At 38.0% G+C, this 16442-nt stretch overlaps 1 protein-coding gene across 1 annotated transcript; it reads left to right on the forward strand.

The window, feature by feature from the left end:
- The first annotated feature begins 6535 nt into the window (after positions 1-6535).
- On the forward strand, positions 6536-15026 carry LOC121652539 (E-selectin-like). Its single transcript, XM_042005348.1, has 5 exons — positions 6536-6707; positions 7833-8021; positions 10758-10946; positions 13594-13761; positions 14878-15026. The coding sequence occupies exons 1-5, from the start codon at positions 6635-6637 to the stop codon at positions 15009-15011; spliced, it is 753 nt and encodes a 250-aa protein (XP_041861282.1). The 5' UTR covers positions 6536-6634; the 3' UTR covers positions 15012-15026.
- Positions 15027-16442: the final 1416 nt, after the last annotated feature.

A 16442-nucleotide genomic window follows, 5' to 3' on the forward strand; every position in this document is an offset into this window, starting at 1 on the left:
AATAATTAAAGTACCACCTATATTATGCAAAAAAAAACAAAAAAAAAAAAACAAAAAAAAAAAAAAGAAAACATGCATGTCATAATGTCAAAATGATATAAAATAATGGTTTGGTACGACATATAATGTTCTAATTGTATTTGCAATGAAGTATTTATTGCAAATACTTGTAATCATTGTAAGGGTAGGCTACTGCTATCTAATGTTACTACTAAAAAATAATATAAAAATAAAATTTAAAGTAATGCTTTAAATTTGTTTTTGTCCAGATGAGCTGAGAAAACCTTTGCAGCCACAACAGGCTGAGGAGGCCTCAGCCTTATTGTCTTCACCAGAGGCTCTCAGAGAGGAATGTAAGTTACTTCAACAAAGAATAATGACTGCAGTACTATTACGTTTTAGAATGTTTTTTTTTATCTAACAATTATTAAATAATATTTGGATCTGTAGCAAGCAGATCTAAATGAAGAACACTGAATGCACGATGCAGAAATATCATTAAGATGACTGAATACAGACAGACTGTCTCTCTGAGTGGTGGCCTGGTGGCTGGAAGGGCACGAGGGAATTATCTTAATAACTAAACAACTTTGTGTTACAACTTACATGTGAAACATGCTTCAAAAATAAAGTTTTTTTTTTTTTTGTTTGTTTTTTTTGTTTTTTTTTTTTTTGTACCCTGTCCTGTCCAGCATCCTAACATACAGAACGGTGATCTGTGTGCCATATTTTGCTTGACAGATTTGCTCTACCAAGGGAGACATGTTATATACATGGCTGCCCTTGATATTTTTATTATTTTTATTGTAATCTTATTTTCTTTAGTCTTATATGTCAGTGCCGAACCTGACAGGGAGATAGAGGAAGAAAGAGAGAGAGAAAAAAAAGGGAGAGAAAAGGGCAGGATTAAAATGTGGAAATAACAGTTGTCTATGCTGCCCAGAACATATCACAAAAAAACAACAACATAAACTACCACAGTACTACATGATACCGAAAGAAAGATAGAATGATGATAATATAAAAAAAAAAAATGACAATAGTCATCAAACGTACCTGCAGATGAACGTACCAACACACAAACATCAGCTACATCTAATGAGAAGCGGATGGAGAGACGAGCACGTTTGTGAGCATGCACGTGTTAATATGCATGTGTGGCCATGCAAAAGGGAGGAAATGTGTACCCGCAAGGGGGCCGCGATCACGCCGCACCCCGAAGCATCAGCGGGGGACGGGGGGAACCCGAGGCCCCAAAGGCCAAGCAGATCCACAGAGTACCAAGCCCGGGACAGCCAAAGCAGATAGAGCAGCGGCCCACCCGGTCCAGAGCAGAGGGATCCCCAGACCGGAACCCCCGGCGCGACGGGGCAGGGGCACCGGGCAGCCCAGGGCGATGTAAATATATACATCGTATATATGTAAAAATAAAGTTTGATAGCTTAATTGATTTTTTGTTTTACACAGTGGCATTATTTTGTTTTGTTTATCATTATTGTAGCAGTTTTTATAGTTTGTGTGTATTTTGATTGCACCGTTTTACATTGTTTTAGGATTAGCACTTGGGCCTTTTTTTGCCCTGGACTTTTGCACTAAACTTTATTTATTTTTACCTAAATGTTATTTATTTTGTGCTATTTAGCATTTTTGTAGTTGTTTGTTTAGAGTGTTTAAGTGTGACTTTATTTTGTTTGTTAATAAGGAAACAAGAATTTGTACATTAGTTACAATATGTGTGCGACTGAGTCATGTAGCTTCAGTTTAGGTAAGCATTTTGCCGCGTAGGTTGGGGAGCAAAACTCCTGTTTGCCAAGGACACCTGCCGGCCTAGAGCCGGCGCCGGTCAGAGGTAATTTTTCACTGCCAAAGCTAAATACAAACTATATTAAAAAATAAATTAAAAATAACGGGAATCTACAAAGGTATGTTGGTATGGAACTCACTTCCCAAATATGTAAACATCACAGGATTTAACATAACAATGTCATGCTTGCGCCCTCCTCTCGGATGCACTCCTCTTCACCTGAGTTCTGATCACTGGCCACAACACTACAATACCCACAATACCTCAGCTTCGGACATCTTGGACACACCTGCCGTGAATCACAATCATCATCAGTGTTAGTGATGAGAAGTTCGACTCTTTTCACTAACCCAGGTCTTTTACTCTCGAACAGTAAAGGGAACGAATCTTGAACGAATCATGTGGTTCATTTTTACAGCAGGTGGCGTTGTAAAAAAGTCTGCCATTCTCAAGCAGTAAATACTGAAGGCAACAAAACTACTGGTAATGCCACAAGCAATTCAAACCATGTGAAAACGTAGGGAAGCAAATACACACCACAATAAAGTGATTTGTGTCCTACATCCTCCCTGCCATTGTTTAACAGCGCAACAGTGACTCGGTAGCTATCACGTGACAAATGAACAAGAGACCGAGGCGAGAGCGAACGTACTGCTGAGCTTGATACAGCTTGAGCTGTGAACGAACGAAGGAAGACCCGTTCAAAGACCGAGTTGCCTGTCACGTGACAGAGAGAAGAATTAGAGAGACCAATCCGAGAGCGAACGTACTGCTCGCCAAACAGCCTGAATGATGAACGAGAACGAGACCGAGAACGAGAACGAGACCGTGCAGCCCGAGCTGTCTGTCACAAATGCCTGAGCAGCCTGGCTGTCACGTGACAAAAGAACGAGGACCTGAGGACAGACCTGAGCGAGTCCTGAACGAATCATTTCTGTTTCCTGTCCTGACCTACTGACTGAGTTCATGCAGCTGCCTGCCATGTGGCGAGAGGAGGTACCGCATGAAAATGAACGAATCGCTCACTGAGAGGACCCGTTACTCCCGAGTCATATAAAGGATTAGTTCATACTGAACGAATCGTTCGTGACCGACACATCACTAATCAGTGTACACCTGGTCTTCTCCCTACAGAAGCCCCAGGCCTGGACTAGTGCTTTGTGTTTTATTCTGCCTTATGGTTGCATTCTGCTTAGCATCTGTGTTTACCTTTATTAAAGCTCGATATACTTGTTACCTGCGTTTGTGTCCGACTCTTCCTGGGATTCGCCTGACAAACAATAAACATTAAAGGATTTAAATTGCTTGTAAATAAACATCTCTTAAAAGGATACATATTACATTTAGTTAATCATTATTGAATAAATAATATAAACAATATATAAATAAATATTTTAGAAAAACTGGTCATTGGCTAAAGTTGGAACTATACATTGAATTTGTTGATGCTGTGTTATAGAATGTATGAATATGCATTGTTTGATTTATAGTTGAGTGTGTCACAGGATTAGTTTAATTTTTATTTTCTTTTTCTATGATATATCTTTATGTTAGCTTATAATTGTTGAAAATGTTCTACATTTCATGTGTCAGACCCCAGAAAGAATAGCTTCAGTTTTGTTGCAGCTAATAAGGATCCAAATAAAACAATAAAAAATACTCGAGTATAACTTTTGTTCACAAGAAGCAGTTCCAACTGCAGGAAGAATTGAGAACTGAGGAAAATCCTGCATTGCTCAACAGCAACATTTTGTTTACATAGCTTCCAAACTAGAGTCAGACTATGCATTACTATGCATATAGGTTATTATGAGACATTTGGCAGCTGTTTGCTCCCTTACACAATAAAAATGCGACTTTGGTAAAGTGTTCTCTAAAGTGTGACACCATTTTTTTCATCATTATTTAGACTCTGAGTGGAAATGTGATAATTGGGACATTTTTGTAGGTACTTCAAGTTGTTCGGGACCACCGGTCCTTGAATATGGAGAAAGCAGAAGTCATTTTTCACATAACGAGAGAGTTGCATACAGATATCAAGCTTACCACATAATGGAGGGTGAACCATACAAAACATGCAAGGATGGTATCTGGACTGGAGAGATGAGATGTCTCAGTAAGTTGCAGTTAAAACATGTCTAATATTTCATTCTGGGAGAATTCTATGTTGGTAGAATTAATCTTTGTACTCAATGCTCCATTTCACTTCTGTTTCAGAAAAATTGTATTAGGAGTAAAAAACAACTCCATATTATCATCATATTATCTTTTAAATACACAGCTTATAAAGAGGATCATATTTGATGACACACAACAGTAGAACACAAAGTAAAAATTATTTTGTTAATCTTCACATGTGTAATGTTGCTAAAATATTGAAGATCACTGAGGACAAAAAATATCAATAAGTGCAAATTATACACAATAAAAGAAAATATTGCATATTGATCCTGTTTCTAATCACATTTACATTTTATGTAAAACGTAAATCTAATCTAAAATACCATGATTTGCAAACTATTTAAAGTCTATTTTTAATTGAAACACTTAATAATAATTTAGTGGGACATTTTACAACTAATCAGGTTTATTAGGAACGGATCAATGACATGTTCAGACATGAAAAGAACATCCCAAGGAGGCTGAGGCTTTAAGTAAAGATGGGGTGTGTTATTCTGTGAAAGACTGGCCACATGGTTAAAACATTTAATAAAACTGTCAGAAGACTGCAATAATTTTCAGGTTAAAGTTCTGGATGGTCATCATACAGTTCTGTATTTACCTGTTAAGACCTAAAACCCTTAAAGTGGCAAACATTGACTTTGTCAGCAAACATCCTCATAAAAACAGGAGAATTTCTAAAATATGACAGGACTGTCACTGCCTAAAACATGGACTATTTCTAACTTTTTGTTGTAAAGTTTTTAATTTACCCGAGAGGGAATTAACAAAATTAAAATTCTTGAAAATTATGAGAGGGAGAATCCAAAGTAGATGCCACAGTAAATCTTATGTGTGGTCTAAGTAAATTCTTCATCCATCTAAACAGGAGTAATGTGTGAGACAAACGGTTTATACAAAGCTGTAATCTATTTCTCAGTTACAATATCTACATCGAGCTCTAAAGGTTTAAAATTTGAATAGAATATGTTAATATTACTGTATATAACCTGTAATATGTAGTTAATAACAATTTGTTTCATTTTCACAAAAGTTCATGTACATTATTGTTTCTGTCATTTATTCTGATTTTTTGCATTTTTCTTACTGACAAAAACACTCCTTGTTTTTATTCTCTTGCAGAACCCTGCACTGTCAGTCAAGATAACTTGGATGACAATAACATTGATCTCATGAGAAGAGTATTATATAAACTATATTCACTACATGGTGATCACATTACATTCACTTGTAAACGAGGATTTGAACGTGTCGGTGATGTACTAATGCGTCAGAGGTGTAATGATGGTGAGATGACCCTTCCCACCTGCCAGAGACGTCAGTGACTTCATCTTAATTAAAATGTGCAGCAAAACCAACAGCAAAGCATAATCTGATTCATTGCTGTGTGTGGTCATTCTAATAAAATCATATGTGCTGAATTTTTTGTCTCTTCATGATTAATAAATAAAATTTCATAACACAACAAATGTTACTTGATAATAGCTTGATAGAGGGATGACTAACACAGGTATTTATACAAAAAATGTATTTATTAGAAGACAATAACAGATTTTTCTTCTTTTTCTACTGTTTTCAATTAAAATGTGATTACATGTATTTTCCTGATATTACTTAGAGCTTGAGCTTACAATATTAATGTCTTTGGCTTTTATTGATAGATAGATAGATAGATAGATAGATAGATAGATAGATAGATAGATAGATAGATAGATAGATAGATAGATAGGAATGCTTTACAGTTTTCATTTTTCCATTATTTATAATATATAAATTAACTCCTCCAGTTGATGCAGCAAAAAAAGTTCAACATTAAGTCAGTTCAGTGAAGTTGAGTTTAGGTGTAACAAAGGGCAAAACATTGATTAAGCAAGATTGTGTGGGTGTTGTGCTGCTGTGATGACCCTGTTTTTTGGCAGTAAAAACTTGAGCTAACTGGAAGTGACATGAGCTGCCTGGACAAATGTAAAACATTAACATTAAAATAAAATTAGTGAATAAAGGACAACTTCAAGAGGACTGTGTGATCTTAAGACAGTGTCACAGATGTAATGTATTATTGCAGTGATAGGTAGTAACAGTGGATGTTTTTCAATTGAAACAATACTTCAGACTCCACTGACATAAAGGGTTTTCTCCTTCTTCTAAACAATTGTCCCATAATCATTTCTTACTCGTTCTGGCCATGAGTAACGTTAAACTTTTACTACTTAAGTTATTTTTGCTATTTTATTTAAGGATCATATTGTGTCTGCTGTTTTTGTTTAACAGTGGATTTTATTTGGTGATTTTATTGGAAAGTCCTGTTTGTTGATGTGAATGGGGTTTTTATAATTTGCTGTTATAATTTTTTTTGTTTGGGGAGCTGTCTGTAAATAAAGTTTCCCATTAGGAACAACAGTCGAGCTTTAACCGTATTTGAATTTAATCTTGCATAAACATGTCAAGGACACAAGCTGGTGCAGCAACTGTGTGTGCAAATATGCGTGTGTGTGGTTTTTTTTTTTGGGGGGGGGGGGGGGGGGGCGTGTCCATTTCTCTTGCTAAAAATTTAAGAGATAGGATTTTGTGTAACTCAGACGTGGAGAAAGTAACTTGACAGATTGTATCCCAGGAAGTTTTTTTAAACATTCAGAAATCTGAATTTTCATGATGAAACTACGTCTCCGTCTTTGGCTTTTTGTCCTGTGGCTGAATGTGAAGACGTCTTTACAACAAAATGGTATGGAAGTCACACGTGCATAGTTGTTACATTGCTGTGAGAAAACATGTAAAATATTGACTTTAAAATGATTTATTTTAAATTCCTGGGTTTATTCAATTATTGAAACATTGTTAATTATTATATGTATAAACCAATTGTATATATGTTTATTACAGTCATTTCCTATGTTTGCAGTAAATGTAATTTTACAGCTGAACTGAGTTTTACTGCGAAAAATCTTAATACGTTAAGAAAATGAACTGAACAAAATATTATGTTTAACAAACAAATCCACCAAAAAAACACAAGTAAAACTAATATTGCTTTGCATTAAGTCATCTTTTTTTTTTTCTTTAGATCCCACATGTGAATTTGAATCCATCCAGGGAAATCAAAAAGTCCGGAATAAGTCCATTCAGCCGTTAAACACATGAGGCTACATTCCCTGAACTCCCGCTGTAGTCGAGTCAGCGCCGTGAGCTCGTCGGTCTTGTTGGAGAGGGAACGAACGTTTCCCATAATCACAGAGGGTAAATATGGCCTGTACCTCCGTTTCCTCTCCTGGAGCTTTCTTCCTGATCTACAGCCTCTTCTTTTCCTCCGTATCTCCGTGGGAATCTCCGGGAAGAGCAGTGCCACGCAGAGCCAACAGCTGTTCCCTGGTGTAAACAATGGAGCTGTTGCTGAAACCAAAGGTGTCCCCCACCGAAGTTTGGAAAAGTGCCAAAAGAAGCAGAAGTCCAAATAAACAAGTAATAAAAGTAGGCTTCCCATGTGCAGAATTGCACCTGGTACTGACTACTGTAAAGAAAAATAGAAAACCATGTCTAAAAACAATAGAAAACGCAAAAAAAAGGAAAAGAGGAGGCAGAGCTGCCGTAACACGCAGCCGCTCGCACAGCGCCATTTATAATACATGTTAATTATTATATGTATAAACCAATTGTATATATGTTTATTACAGTCATTTCTTATGTTTGCAGTAAATGTCATTTTACAGCTGAACTGAGTTTTACTGCGAAAAATCTTAATACGTTAAGAAAATGAACTGAACAAAATATTGTGTTTAACAAACAAATCCACCAAATAAACACAAGTAAAGCTAATATTGCTTTGCATTAAGTCATCGTTTTTTTTCTTTAGATCCCACATGTGAATTTGGCATTATACACAGTAATCTCTTTGTGGCTGGTTTACCACCTCAGAATCAGCCCATCACAGCTGGACATAACTTACGTTTTCTCTGCAGTGATGAGTACAAACTGAAAGGCTCAAAGGAAATCGAGTGTTTGCAAACTGGACAGTGGAATTCCCCATTCCCAACCTGCTCTGGTATGTTCAACAATGATAGGGGCTAAGTTCATCTAACCTCCTTTCTTTTTTAGACTGCCTCTACATTTAGATTTTACATAAATTTTATTAACAAAAAGAAGTCGGTCTCTACACAACTGTGTTATCAGTGAGTGTTTTATCTCTCCATACTTGGTGGTCTGTGAGTGTAGAAGTTATTACTGCTTAAAACTGTTTCCACTCTTGCTCTACTCATAGCCTTTAGATAATATTTTATCATCCAATTTAACTTTGCAAGATTAGAGGAATGCAGAAAGACAAAAATATTACTTTGCAAAATGCTTTTCTTTCTCCCAGAAGTAGCAACCTTGGGTTGCATGGAGCTGTGCAGCATTGTCACTTCACAGCAGGAAGACCTCCCGGTCGCCCGCCAGAGACTCAGTTCCTGTCTGTGCGACCTCCTGGTCGCCCGCCAGAGACTCAGTACCTGTCTGTGCGACCTCCCGGTCGCCCACCAGAATTATTATTAACATGTCTCTGTCTTCCAGAGCTCCTGTCTGCACCCCTCTCTGCGCTCGAGCTTCAGTCTGTGTGCCTCCCTGCATTCCAGCTTCAGTCAGCACACCTCCCAGAGCTCCAGTCAGCGCGCCTGCCAGAGATCCAGCTCCAGTCAGCGCGCCTGCCAGAGATCCAGCTCCAGCCCGTGCATGCCTCAGGCCGTCCGCCTGAGCTCCAGCCCGTGCATGCCTCAGGCCGTCCGCCTGAGCTCCAGCCCGTGCATGCCTCAGGCCGTCCGCCTGAGCTCCAGCCTGCCCGTCCGCCGCCGGAGATCCAGCCTGCCCGTCCGCCGCCGGAGATCCAGGCTGCCCGTCCGCCGCCGCTCTGGTCCATGCCTGCTCAGCGTCCGGTGATCCAGCCAACCTGTTCTCCAGAGCTCCGGTCCGAGCATGCCCGTCCGCCAGGGGTTAGCCCCTGGTCTGCTCGTCCTCCGGGTCGTCCTCCTTCCATGACCCGGCCCTGGTCTGCTCGTCCTCCGGGTCGTCCTCCTTCCATGACCCGGCCCTGGTCTGCTCGTCCTCCGGGTCGTCCTCCTTCCATGACCCGGCCCTGGTCAGTCCGGCCTCCCAGGTCCCAGACCTGGCCTGCTCATCCTCCGGGGCGTCCTCCAAGGATCCGGTCCAGGTTTTCCCGTCCTCCTGGACGCCCACCAGAGTTTTGGGTGTTTTGTCTCCCCCTTGTGGTCGTCCGCCAGGGCTCCAGCTCCTGTCTTCGCCGCCCTCCTGTCGTCCTCCCAGGCCGTCTGGAATCCGGCCTTCTGGAGGGGGGGGGTACTGTTACAATCTGTCCTGCCACTCCTCCATTCACTCCTCACTTCCCTGATCCTCCACACCAGTTCCAGATCCTCATCAGTAATCTAGTCAACCTGCCACACCTGTCTTCCTTTGTTCCCCAGTCCTTTATATACCCCACCAGTTCAGTCTCTCATTGTCGGACCTTAAACCACACACCTCAAGGACTCACTCCCGTTCTGTCTCCAGATTCCTCACGTCCCGGTTGGTTATTGTATGTGTATCTGCAATATTCCATTCTGTCAATAAATCTGTTAAACGTCCCCTTGTCTCCCCGGAGTCCAAGTGTAACACTGTGCAGCATTGTCACTTCACAGCAGGAAGGTTCCTGGTTAAAGTCTCAGCTGGTGCCTTGCTAAAGAGAGTTTACCCTTTCTCTCTGTGCATGCATACGTTCTCTCAGGGTTCTGTGGCTTCTTCCCACAATTCAAACACATGCATGTTCAGTTAATTGGTGACTCTAAATTTACCCCAAGAGTGAGCGTGAGTGGGTGTCTGTGTCAGTGTGGGCCCTGTGATGAACTGGTCACATGTCCAGGGTGCACGTTGCCTCTATACTCTCTACAGTTATACGCTGCCTGATAACTGCTGGGATAGACTCCAGCCCCTCTGCAACTATGAATTGGATCAAGCAGGTACATGAGATGGAGGGATATTTTAAACAGATGTCATTTTCTTCTTAAGAGAAAATATTTCAAATCTCAAGACATCACTGGCATAGATTATTGAGTTTCATTAACAAATCAACAGAAAAATGGTACTGATTTGCACTATGTAATAAGTCAAAGTCTAACATTAAACAAATGTTTTAAAATGTGAGTTTTATTTCATCCAAAGTGTGCTGAAGTCTTATAAAGAAGATATTTCTGTATTTATTTTTTATAATATAATAAAAAAAAATAATATTAATCTGTCCTTTAATAAACAATTATTGTAATGATATTTACGAATATGTGTGATATTGAAGGAGATAAAAAAAATAGAGATTGGTTCTTCCAGTGTTTGAATATGCTGATGTGCTGGCTGCTCTACAACTTTAAAAACAATGTGAATTTTTAAATGATGTTTATGACAATAAAAAAAGAAAAAATAAGTTGATAAAAGAATGAAAAAATATACAAATGTAAACATAAATATTCATTTGAATACCTGTGTGTAAACTCAGGTATAATTCTAGTCATGTCATTTATTAGCTGTCAAATAAGTGGAGTCTGAATCTACAATCCCAGTTAAAAGATAAATAAATTGATGCTAAACAACAACACTGGAGAATCAAAGACTGGAAACTCACAACCCACGACTGAAGCTGCTGATTGCATTTTTATAATGGGTATCTAAACACACAAAGTTATTTTTAACCTTTAAAGAAAAAGAAAAAATCTGTTTGATCTGTTTTTATTTATTTTGTTTTTTGGGGTTTTTTTTTAAGATCCCACTTGTGAAGTTGGCGTGATGGACCCTCGTCTCTTTGTATCTGGTTTTCCACTGCTGAATCAACCAATCCAACCTGGACATAAATTACGCTTCCAGTGCAATGAGGAGAGCGAGCTGAGAGGCTCGAGAGAAATTGAGTGCTTGCGAACTGGACAGTGGAATTCTCCCGTCCCAACCTGCTCTGGTATGTTGACCTAAACTGGAGGTTACATTGATTCAACATGATTTAGAGTGCCTTTCCATCAAACTTTTAGATCAACTTTATACACAGAAAAATTCAAGCTCTACATAATCCATAACTTTGTTACCAGTTTGAGTGTAACCTCTCCATACTTGGTCTCTTCATTGTAGCGGGAAGATTACTGGTTAAAATAATTTCCACCTTTACTTTGCTCATAGCTGCTAACTATCTTCTCACCCAGTTCAGCTGTGCACAAATAGAGAAGAGTAACCATGGTAACGTAGCAAAATGCTTTTATTTCTTCCCAGAAGAATGTAAGATATTTAAAGAAAAGGGCAACAAGACTTTATTTTGCACTTTTAGATCAATCTCATAATCAACATGTTCTTAAAAGTGAGTCGTTGTGTCATGTGGTCACTGGTCATTCATCCTTTCAGTCTTTGGGTCGTTTCCAGCTCAGACTTGTTTGTATCACACAATTCTCATGAGTTGTAAATGTAACCTTGGTTACAAAACCCTGTTAATATAAAAGCCTGTTAATAAAACAGTCGTTAAAGAAATGCATTGTAAGCCATAAATAGATAAAAGAAAAAAAAAGAAAAAATAACTAAAACGGTGAGCAATGCTTTATTTCATGATGTAATGTTTAAAATGAGTTTAAAATCCTGAAGAAAGTGGTTAAAATGTGTGAATTCATGTTATTACTTCTTTTTCTTATTATTTAAAATAGCTAAAAAAAAAAAGGGTGTTGAGACTCTTATTTTGAAGGGCCGAATGGCAGCGTGACTCATGTGCGCCACTGCCAACCAGATTTGTTTCAGTTACTTCCTGTTTTTTCTTTTTTCTTTCTGAACGAGGAAGATGGACAGACGGTTGTTACAGAGCTGCAAAAAAAAAGAAAAAAACCACGGAGAAGAACAGAAAAAATCGTCTACTTAAAGTTGTTTCCGCACTCTGAGAGGAGTCAGTTGTTTTTTTTTCATCCTGTCCGTGACTTGGTGACGTTTTACACTGTGTATGTTGCCGGACGGGACTCGGCTATTAAGGTTTGGCCTGGAAATTCTGAGCGAGTACCGGAGTGGGATTCCATGTTCGAGATACAAGGTGGCGAGCCACCCAAAGACTCCGTGAACCGTGCATCATACAGAAGCCAAGCGCCTCTCCTGGGCATTGCGTGGTTTTCATCAGGAACTGGTAGGATTTATCCAAATCTTTATGCAGAGCTGCAGTGGATTCACAGACATTGGATTAACCGTTCGGGATAATCAAAGGATTGACAGTTAATGGGACAAATACTTGTGATAAACAAGGTTATTCAGTCTTTTACTGAATCCTTTTGAGTTTTGTAAATTTTATTTACTGTTGTTTTGTTAATCATATCTGTTAATGCTGTAATGGTGTTATCTGAGTTGTGATTATAAGCAGTTTTTTTGTTGGGTACCACAAAAGAAAAAATTGAGAATGGTTGAAATTTAAAGAAAGAGTTCAACTAGAACTTGAAACTAAAACTAAAACTTTATCCAGAATAAAGCTGAGTAACTTAGAGAAAAGACAGAACGTGAACTTAGTGCAAACAAGAAAAAAACCTAGGTTGGAAAAAAAATTATCCTTTAAACCAGAGAAAAAATAGGTTTAAATTAAACAGGATTAATAAACTAAATCACTTGGAAAGAAAGGGAAAAGTTCGCTTGAAAGAGAAGTGGATTGAAATTGTGTGTCAGCTGTATGTCAGAGTGTTGTTATACATTTTCTGTGTTCAATTAATATAATAAGCCGGCAGTTCAAATTTATTCCCTGGTCTGTGGTTATTAATGCACTACATACTTATTATTGCTCCAGTAGTCGAACCTTACACTGAGCCCAGTAAGCCGTAGACGATCCGTAGGTGTTACATAAAGGTCACATGAGTGAAGCTGAGAATGGTTTTGGAGATGTCTGGTGAGGGATGTAAAAGTTCCAATGTAGTCTGCTGAAAAGTAATGCCTGAGGGACCCGCTTCAGTTCAGTAACACCTGGCTAGTCTACATTTAGAGCGTATTCATGCTAGGGTTGTTTGGTCCACGTGAAATGAGCCCTGAGCCGTTGACAGTGTGAAAGCAAACAGACCAACCAGCAATGAAGAGATGAAGAACGCATCGTAGCGCAATATGTTAGATATCTCGCTACCTCTATACTGCTCATACTTAACATATTCTGATGAAAACTGTATTAGTTTTGGACACAAAAGTACAAACAGCAACACTAAGACTTCATAAGTTTATTGTTGCTCCATTGTTTAGTTTCTAGCCAAATTTCTTCTTCTTCCTTCAAGTAATTAATTTTCACTTGTCTGCTTGGATTTTATGGAATTGCAGAAAAACAAATAATTGTTGAAAGACCAGAAATGTGCACATTTCTGATGGATAAAAAGAAGAAAAAAATCTGTAATGATCAGTTTGTTTGTTTATTTGTTTGTTTTGTAATTCATTCTCAAGCAGCATTCATTCAGTCTTTTTCCTTCCTGTTGTTGGTGTTTTATTCAAACATACCTGTAACAGAGACAGAGAGAGCCGACATCTCGTTTTGAAAACAAAGTGTCGAGTGAAACTGGGGACTGACGTCTAAGATTTAGACTCTGAGTGGAAATGTGATAATTGGGACATTTTTGTAGGTACTTCAAGTTGTTCGGGACCACCGGTCCTTGAATATGGAGAAAGCAGAAGTCATTTTTCACATAACGAGAGAGTTGCATACAGATATCAAGCTTACCACATAATGGAGGGTGAACCATACAAAACATGCAAGGATGGTATCTGGACTGGAGAGATGCGATGTCTCAGTAAGTTGCAGTTAAAACATGTCTAATATTTCATTCTGGGAGAATTCTATGTTGGTAGAATTAATCTTTGTACTCAATGCTCCATTTCACTTCTGTTTCAGAAAAATTGTATTAGGAGTAAAAAACAGCTCCATATTATCATCATATTATCTTTTAAATACACAGCTTATAAAGTGGATCATATTTGATGACACACAACAGTAGAACTTGTACTTTATAAATGTTTTAGAAATGCTAAAATATTGAAGATAACTGAAGGCAATAAAATCAATAATTGCCAAATTATACACAATAAAAGAAAATATTGCATAATGATCCTGCTTTTAATCACATTACAATTTTATGCAAAAAGTAAATCAATTCTAATTTAGTAGGACATTTTACAACTAATCAGGTTTATTAGGAACGGATCAATTACATGTTCAGACATGAAAAGAACATCCCAAGGAGGCTGAGTCTTTAAGTAAAGATGGGGTGTGTTATTCTGTGAAAGACTGGCCACATGGTTAAAACATTTAAGAAAACTGTCAGAAGACTGCAATAATTTTCAGATTAAAATTCTGGATGGTCATCATACAGTTCTGTATTTACCTGTTAAGACCTAAAACCCCTAAAGTGGCAAACATTGACCTTGTCAGCAAACATCCTCATAAAAACCAGGAGAATTTCCGAAATATGAAACAACTTTGTTTTTACTAAAACATGGACTGTTTCTAACTTTTTGTTGTAAAGTTTTTAATTTACCCGAGAGGGAATTAACAAAATTAAAATTCTTGAAAATTATGAGAAGGAGAATCCAAAGTAGATGCTTATAAGTAAATCTTATATGTGGTCTAAGTAAATTTTTCGTCCATCTAAACAGGATTAATGTGTGAGACAAACGGTTTATACAAAGCAGTAATCTATTTCTCACTTACAATATCTACATCGAGCTCTAAAGGTTTAAAATTTGAATACAACATGTTATTATTACTGTATATAACATGTAATATATAGCTAATAACAATTTGTTTCATTTTCACAAAAGTTCATGTACATTATTATTTCTGTCATTTATTCTGATTTTTGTCATATTTCTTACTGACAAAAACACTCCTTGTTTTTATTCTCTTGCAGAACCCTGCACTGTCAGTCAATATGACTTGGATGACAATAACATTGATTTCAGAAGAGCAGTATTAGATAAACTATATTCAAAACATGGTGATCACGTTACATTTAGGCTATTCAAATGTCCCACCAATAACTAAATTTACAAGACTAGAATTGAACACATCATAATAATAACGTTATTGACCTTTGCCCTAATGCTCATAATTACTGAGCAGAACTTAAATTCATCATAATACAATTCAATGCAGCTATGTAACTGAGTGAATTGTTATGCTGTACTGAAGCATTGACTTTGTGCTGTTGTGGCAGGTTAGGTTTTTTTTTTTTTTAAATGGTGGTTACAACACAAATTCAGCGAGAAGATCCAGACATCCATCAACACGTGATCTCAAACTAATCAATCACAAGGTAGTACTCCACGTCAATGTTGCAGGGGTGCACGTCAGGTCTGGAAGAGGTGTGCATCGAGCCTCTGCGGACATACGCAGTGCCTACAGCGGTTACACAGATGCCACACGACCATAAATAATAATGAATGAATGACCAAGAAATAGTTTCAGCCCTCTATAGTTTTACTCTCACCATTTTTGGAGAAGAAATGCCTAATATTCTGGGCCCCTGCTCTGCTGCTCCTACTCCTGGCCTCCCTCTCAAGTCTTTTCTGGTTTCCAGATTTGTGTTTTTTGGGAGGCATCATCTGTCATAATGAAAACACGACTAAGCCATTTGAGCAGGGCTGGCCCTGGGCATAGGTGACTTAAGTGGTCGCCTAAGGCACCATCTGTTAGCAGGGGCGCCAAATTGCTGTCAAAAAAAAAGTTTTTTTTACACTCATTTGATTTCCATTCAATTCTCTCGTAAATAATAACTAGACCAAATAAATTATAAAAATGAAAAGAAGCTAATATATTCTGTGATGATGACGACCTCCTCGTCCCACCTGCTGCTTCTACTGCTGCGGGCTGGCAGGTAAGAGAGTGGAGGGAGGGGAGCGGCGCATCCAGGTTTGTAATGATAATACTGATAGACCTCACCTTTTTGTGTCTTGCCAACAAGAAAATCATTTTAAAAAAGTTTACAAAGAAAAGACAATCCAAGCTGTGAGGTTCTGCTTACAGGAAGGAGGAAAACGACGCCCAAAGTAGAGGTATGTCTGAGTTACTGAACATTAAGGCAGCGTGTGTTAACTCTTTATTTTGACATCAACAGTGGGCTAACGCTAAAACTGGTCATTGGCTAAAGTTGGAACTATACAATGAATTTGTTGATGCTGTGTTATAGAATGTATGAATATGCATTATTTTGATTTATAGTTGAGTGTGTCACAGGATTACCTTAAGTTTAATTTTTATTTTCTTTTTCTATGTTATATGTTTAAGTTAGCTTATAATTGTTAAAAATGTTCTATATTTCATGTGTGTACCCCAGTTAGAATAGCTTCAGTTTTGTTGCAGCTAATAAGGATCCAAATAAAACAATAAACAATACTCAAGTATAACTTTTGTCCACAAGAAGCAGTTCCAACTGCAGGAAGAATTGAGAACTGAGGAAAATCCTGCATTGCTCAA

Source organism: Melanotaenia boesemani, chromosome 14 (genome assembly GCF_017639745.1).
Source record: "Melanotaenia boesemani isolate fMelBoe1 chromosome 14, fMelBoe1.pri, whole genome shotgun sequence".
NCBI classification, from domain to species: domain Eukaryota; kingdom Metazoa; phylum Chordata; class Actinopteri; order Atheriniformes; family Melanotaeniidae; genus Melanotaenia; species Melanotaenia boesemani.

Bases quoted from the DNA above. Each gene is read 5' to 3' on its own strand.
- LOC121652539 (XM_042005348.1), top strand. From the start codon at position 6,635: ATGATGAAACTACGTCTCCGTCTTTGGCTTTTTGTCCTGTGGCTGAAT. The intron at 6,708-7,832 runs GTATGGAAGTCA...TTTTTTCTTTAG, and splicing joins GACGTCTTTACAACAAAATG to ATCCCACATGTGAATTTGGC. The intron at 10,947-13,593 runs GTATGTTGACCT...ACATTTTTGTAG, and splicing joins TCCCGTCCCAACCTGCTCTG to GTACTTCAAGTTGTTCGGGA.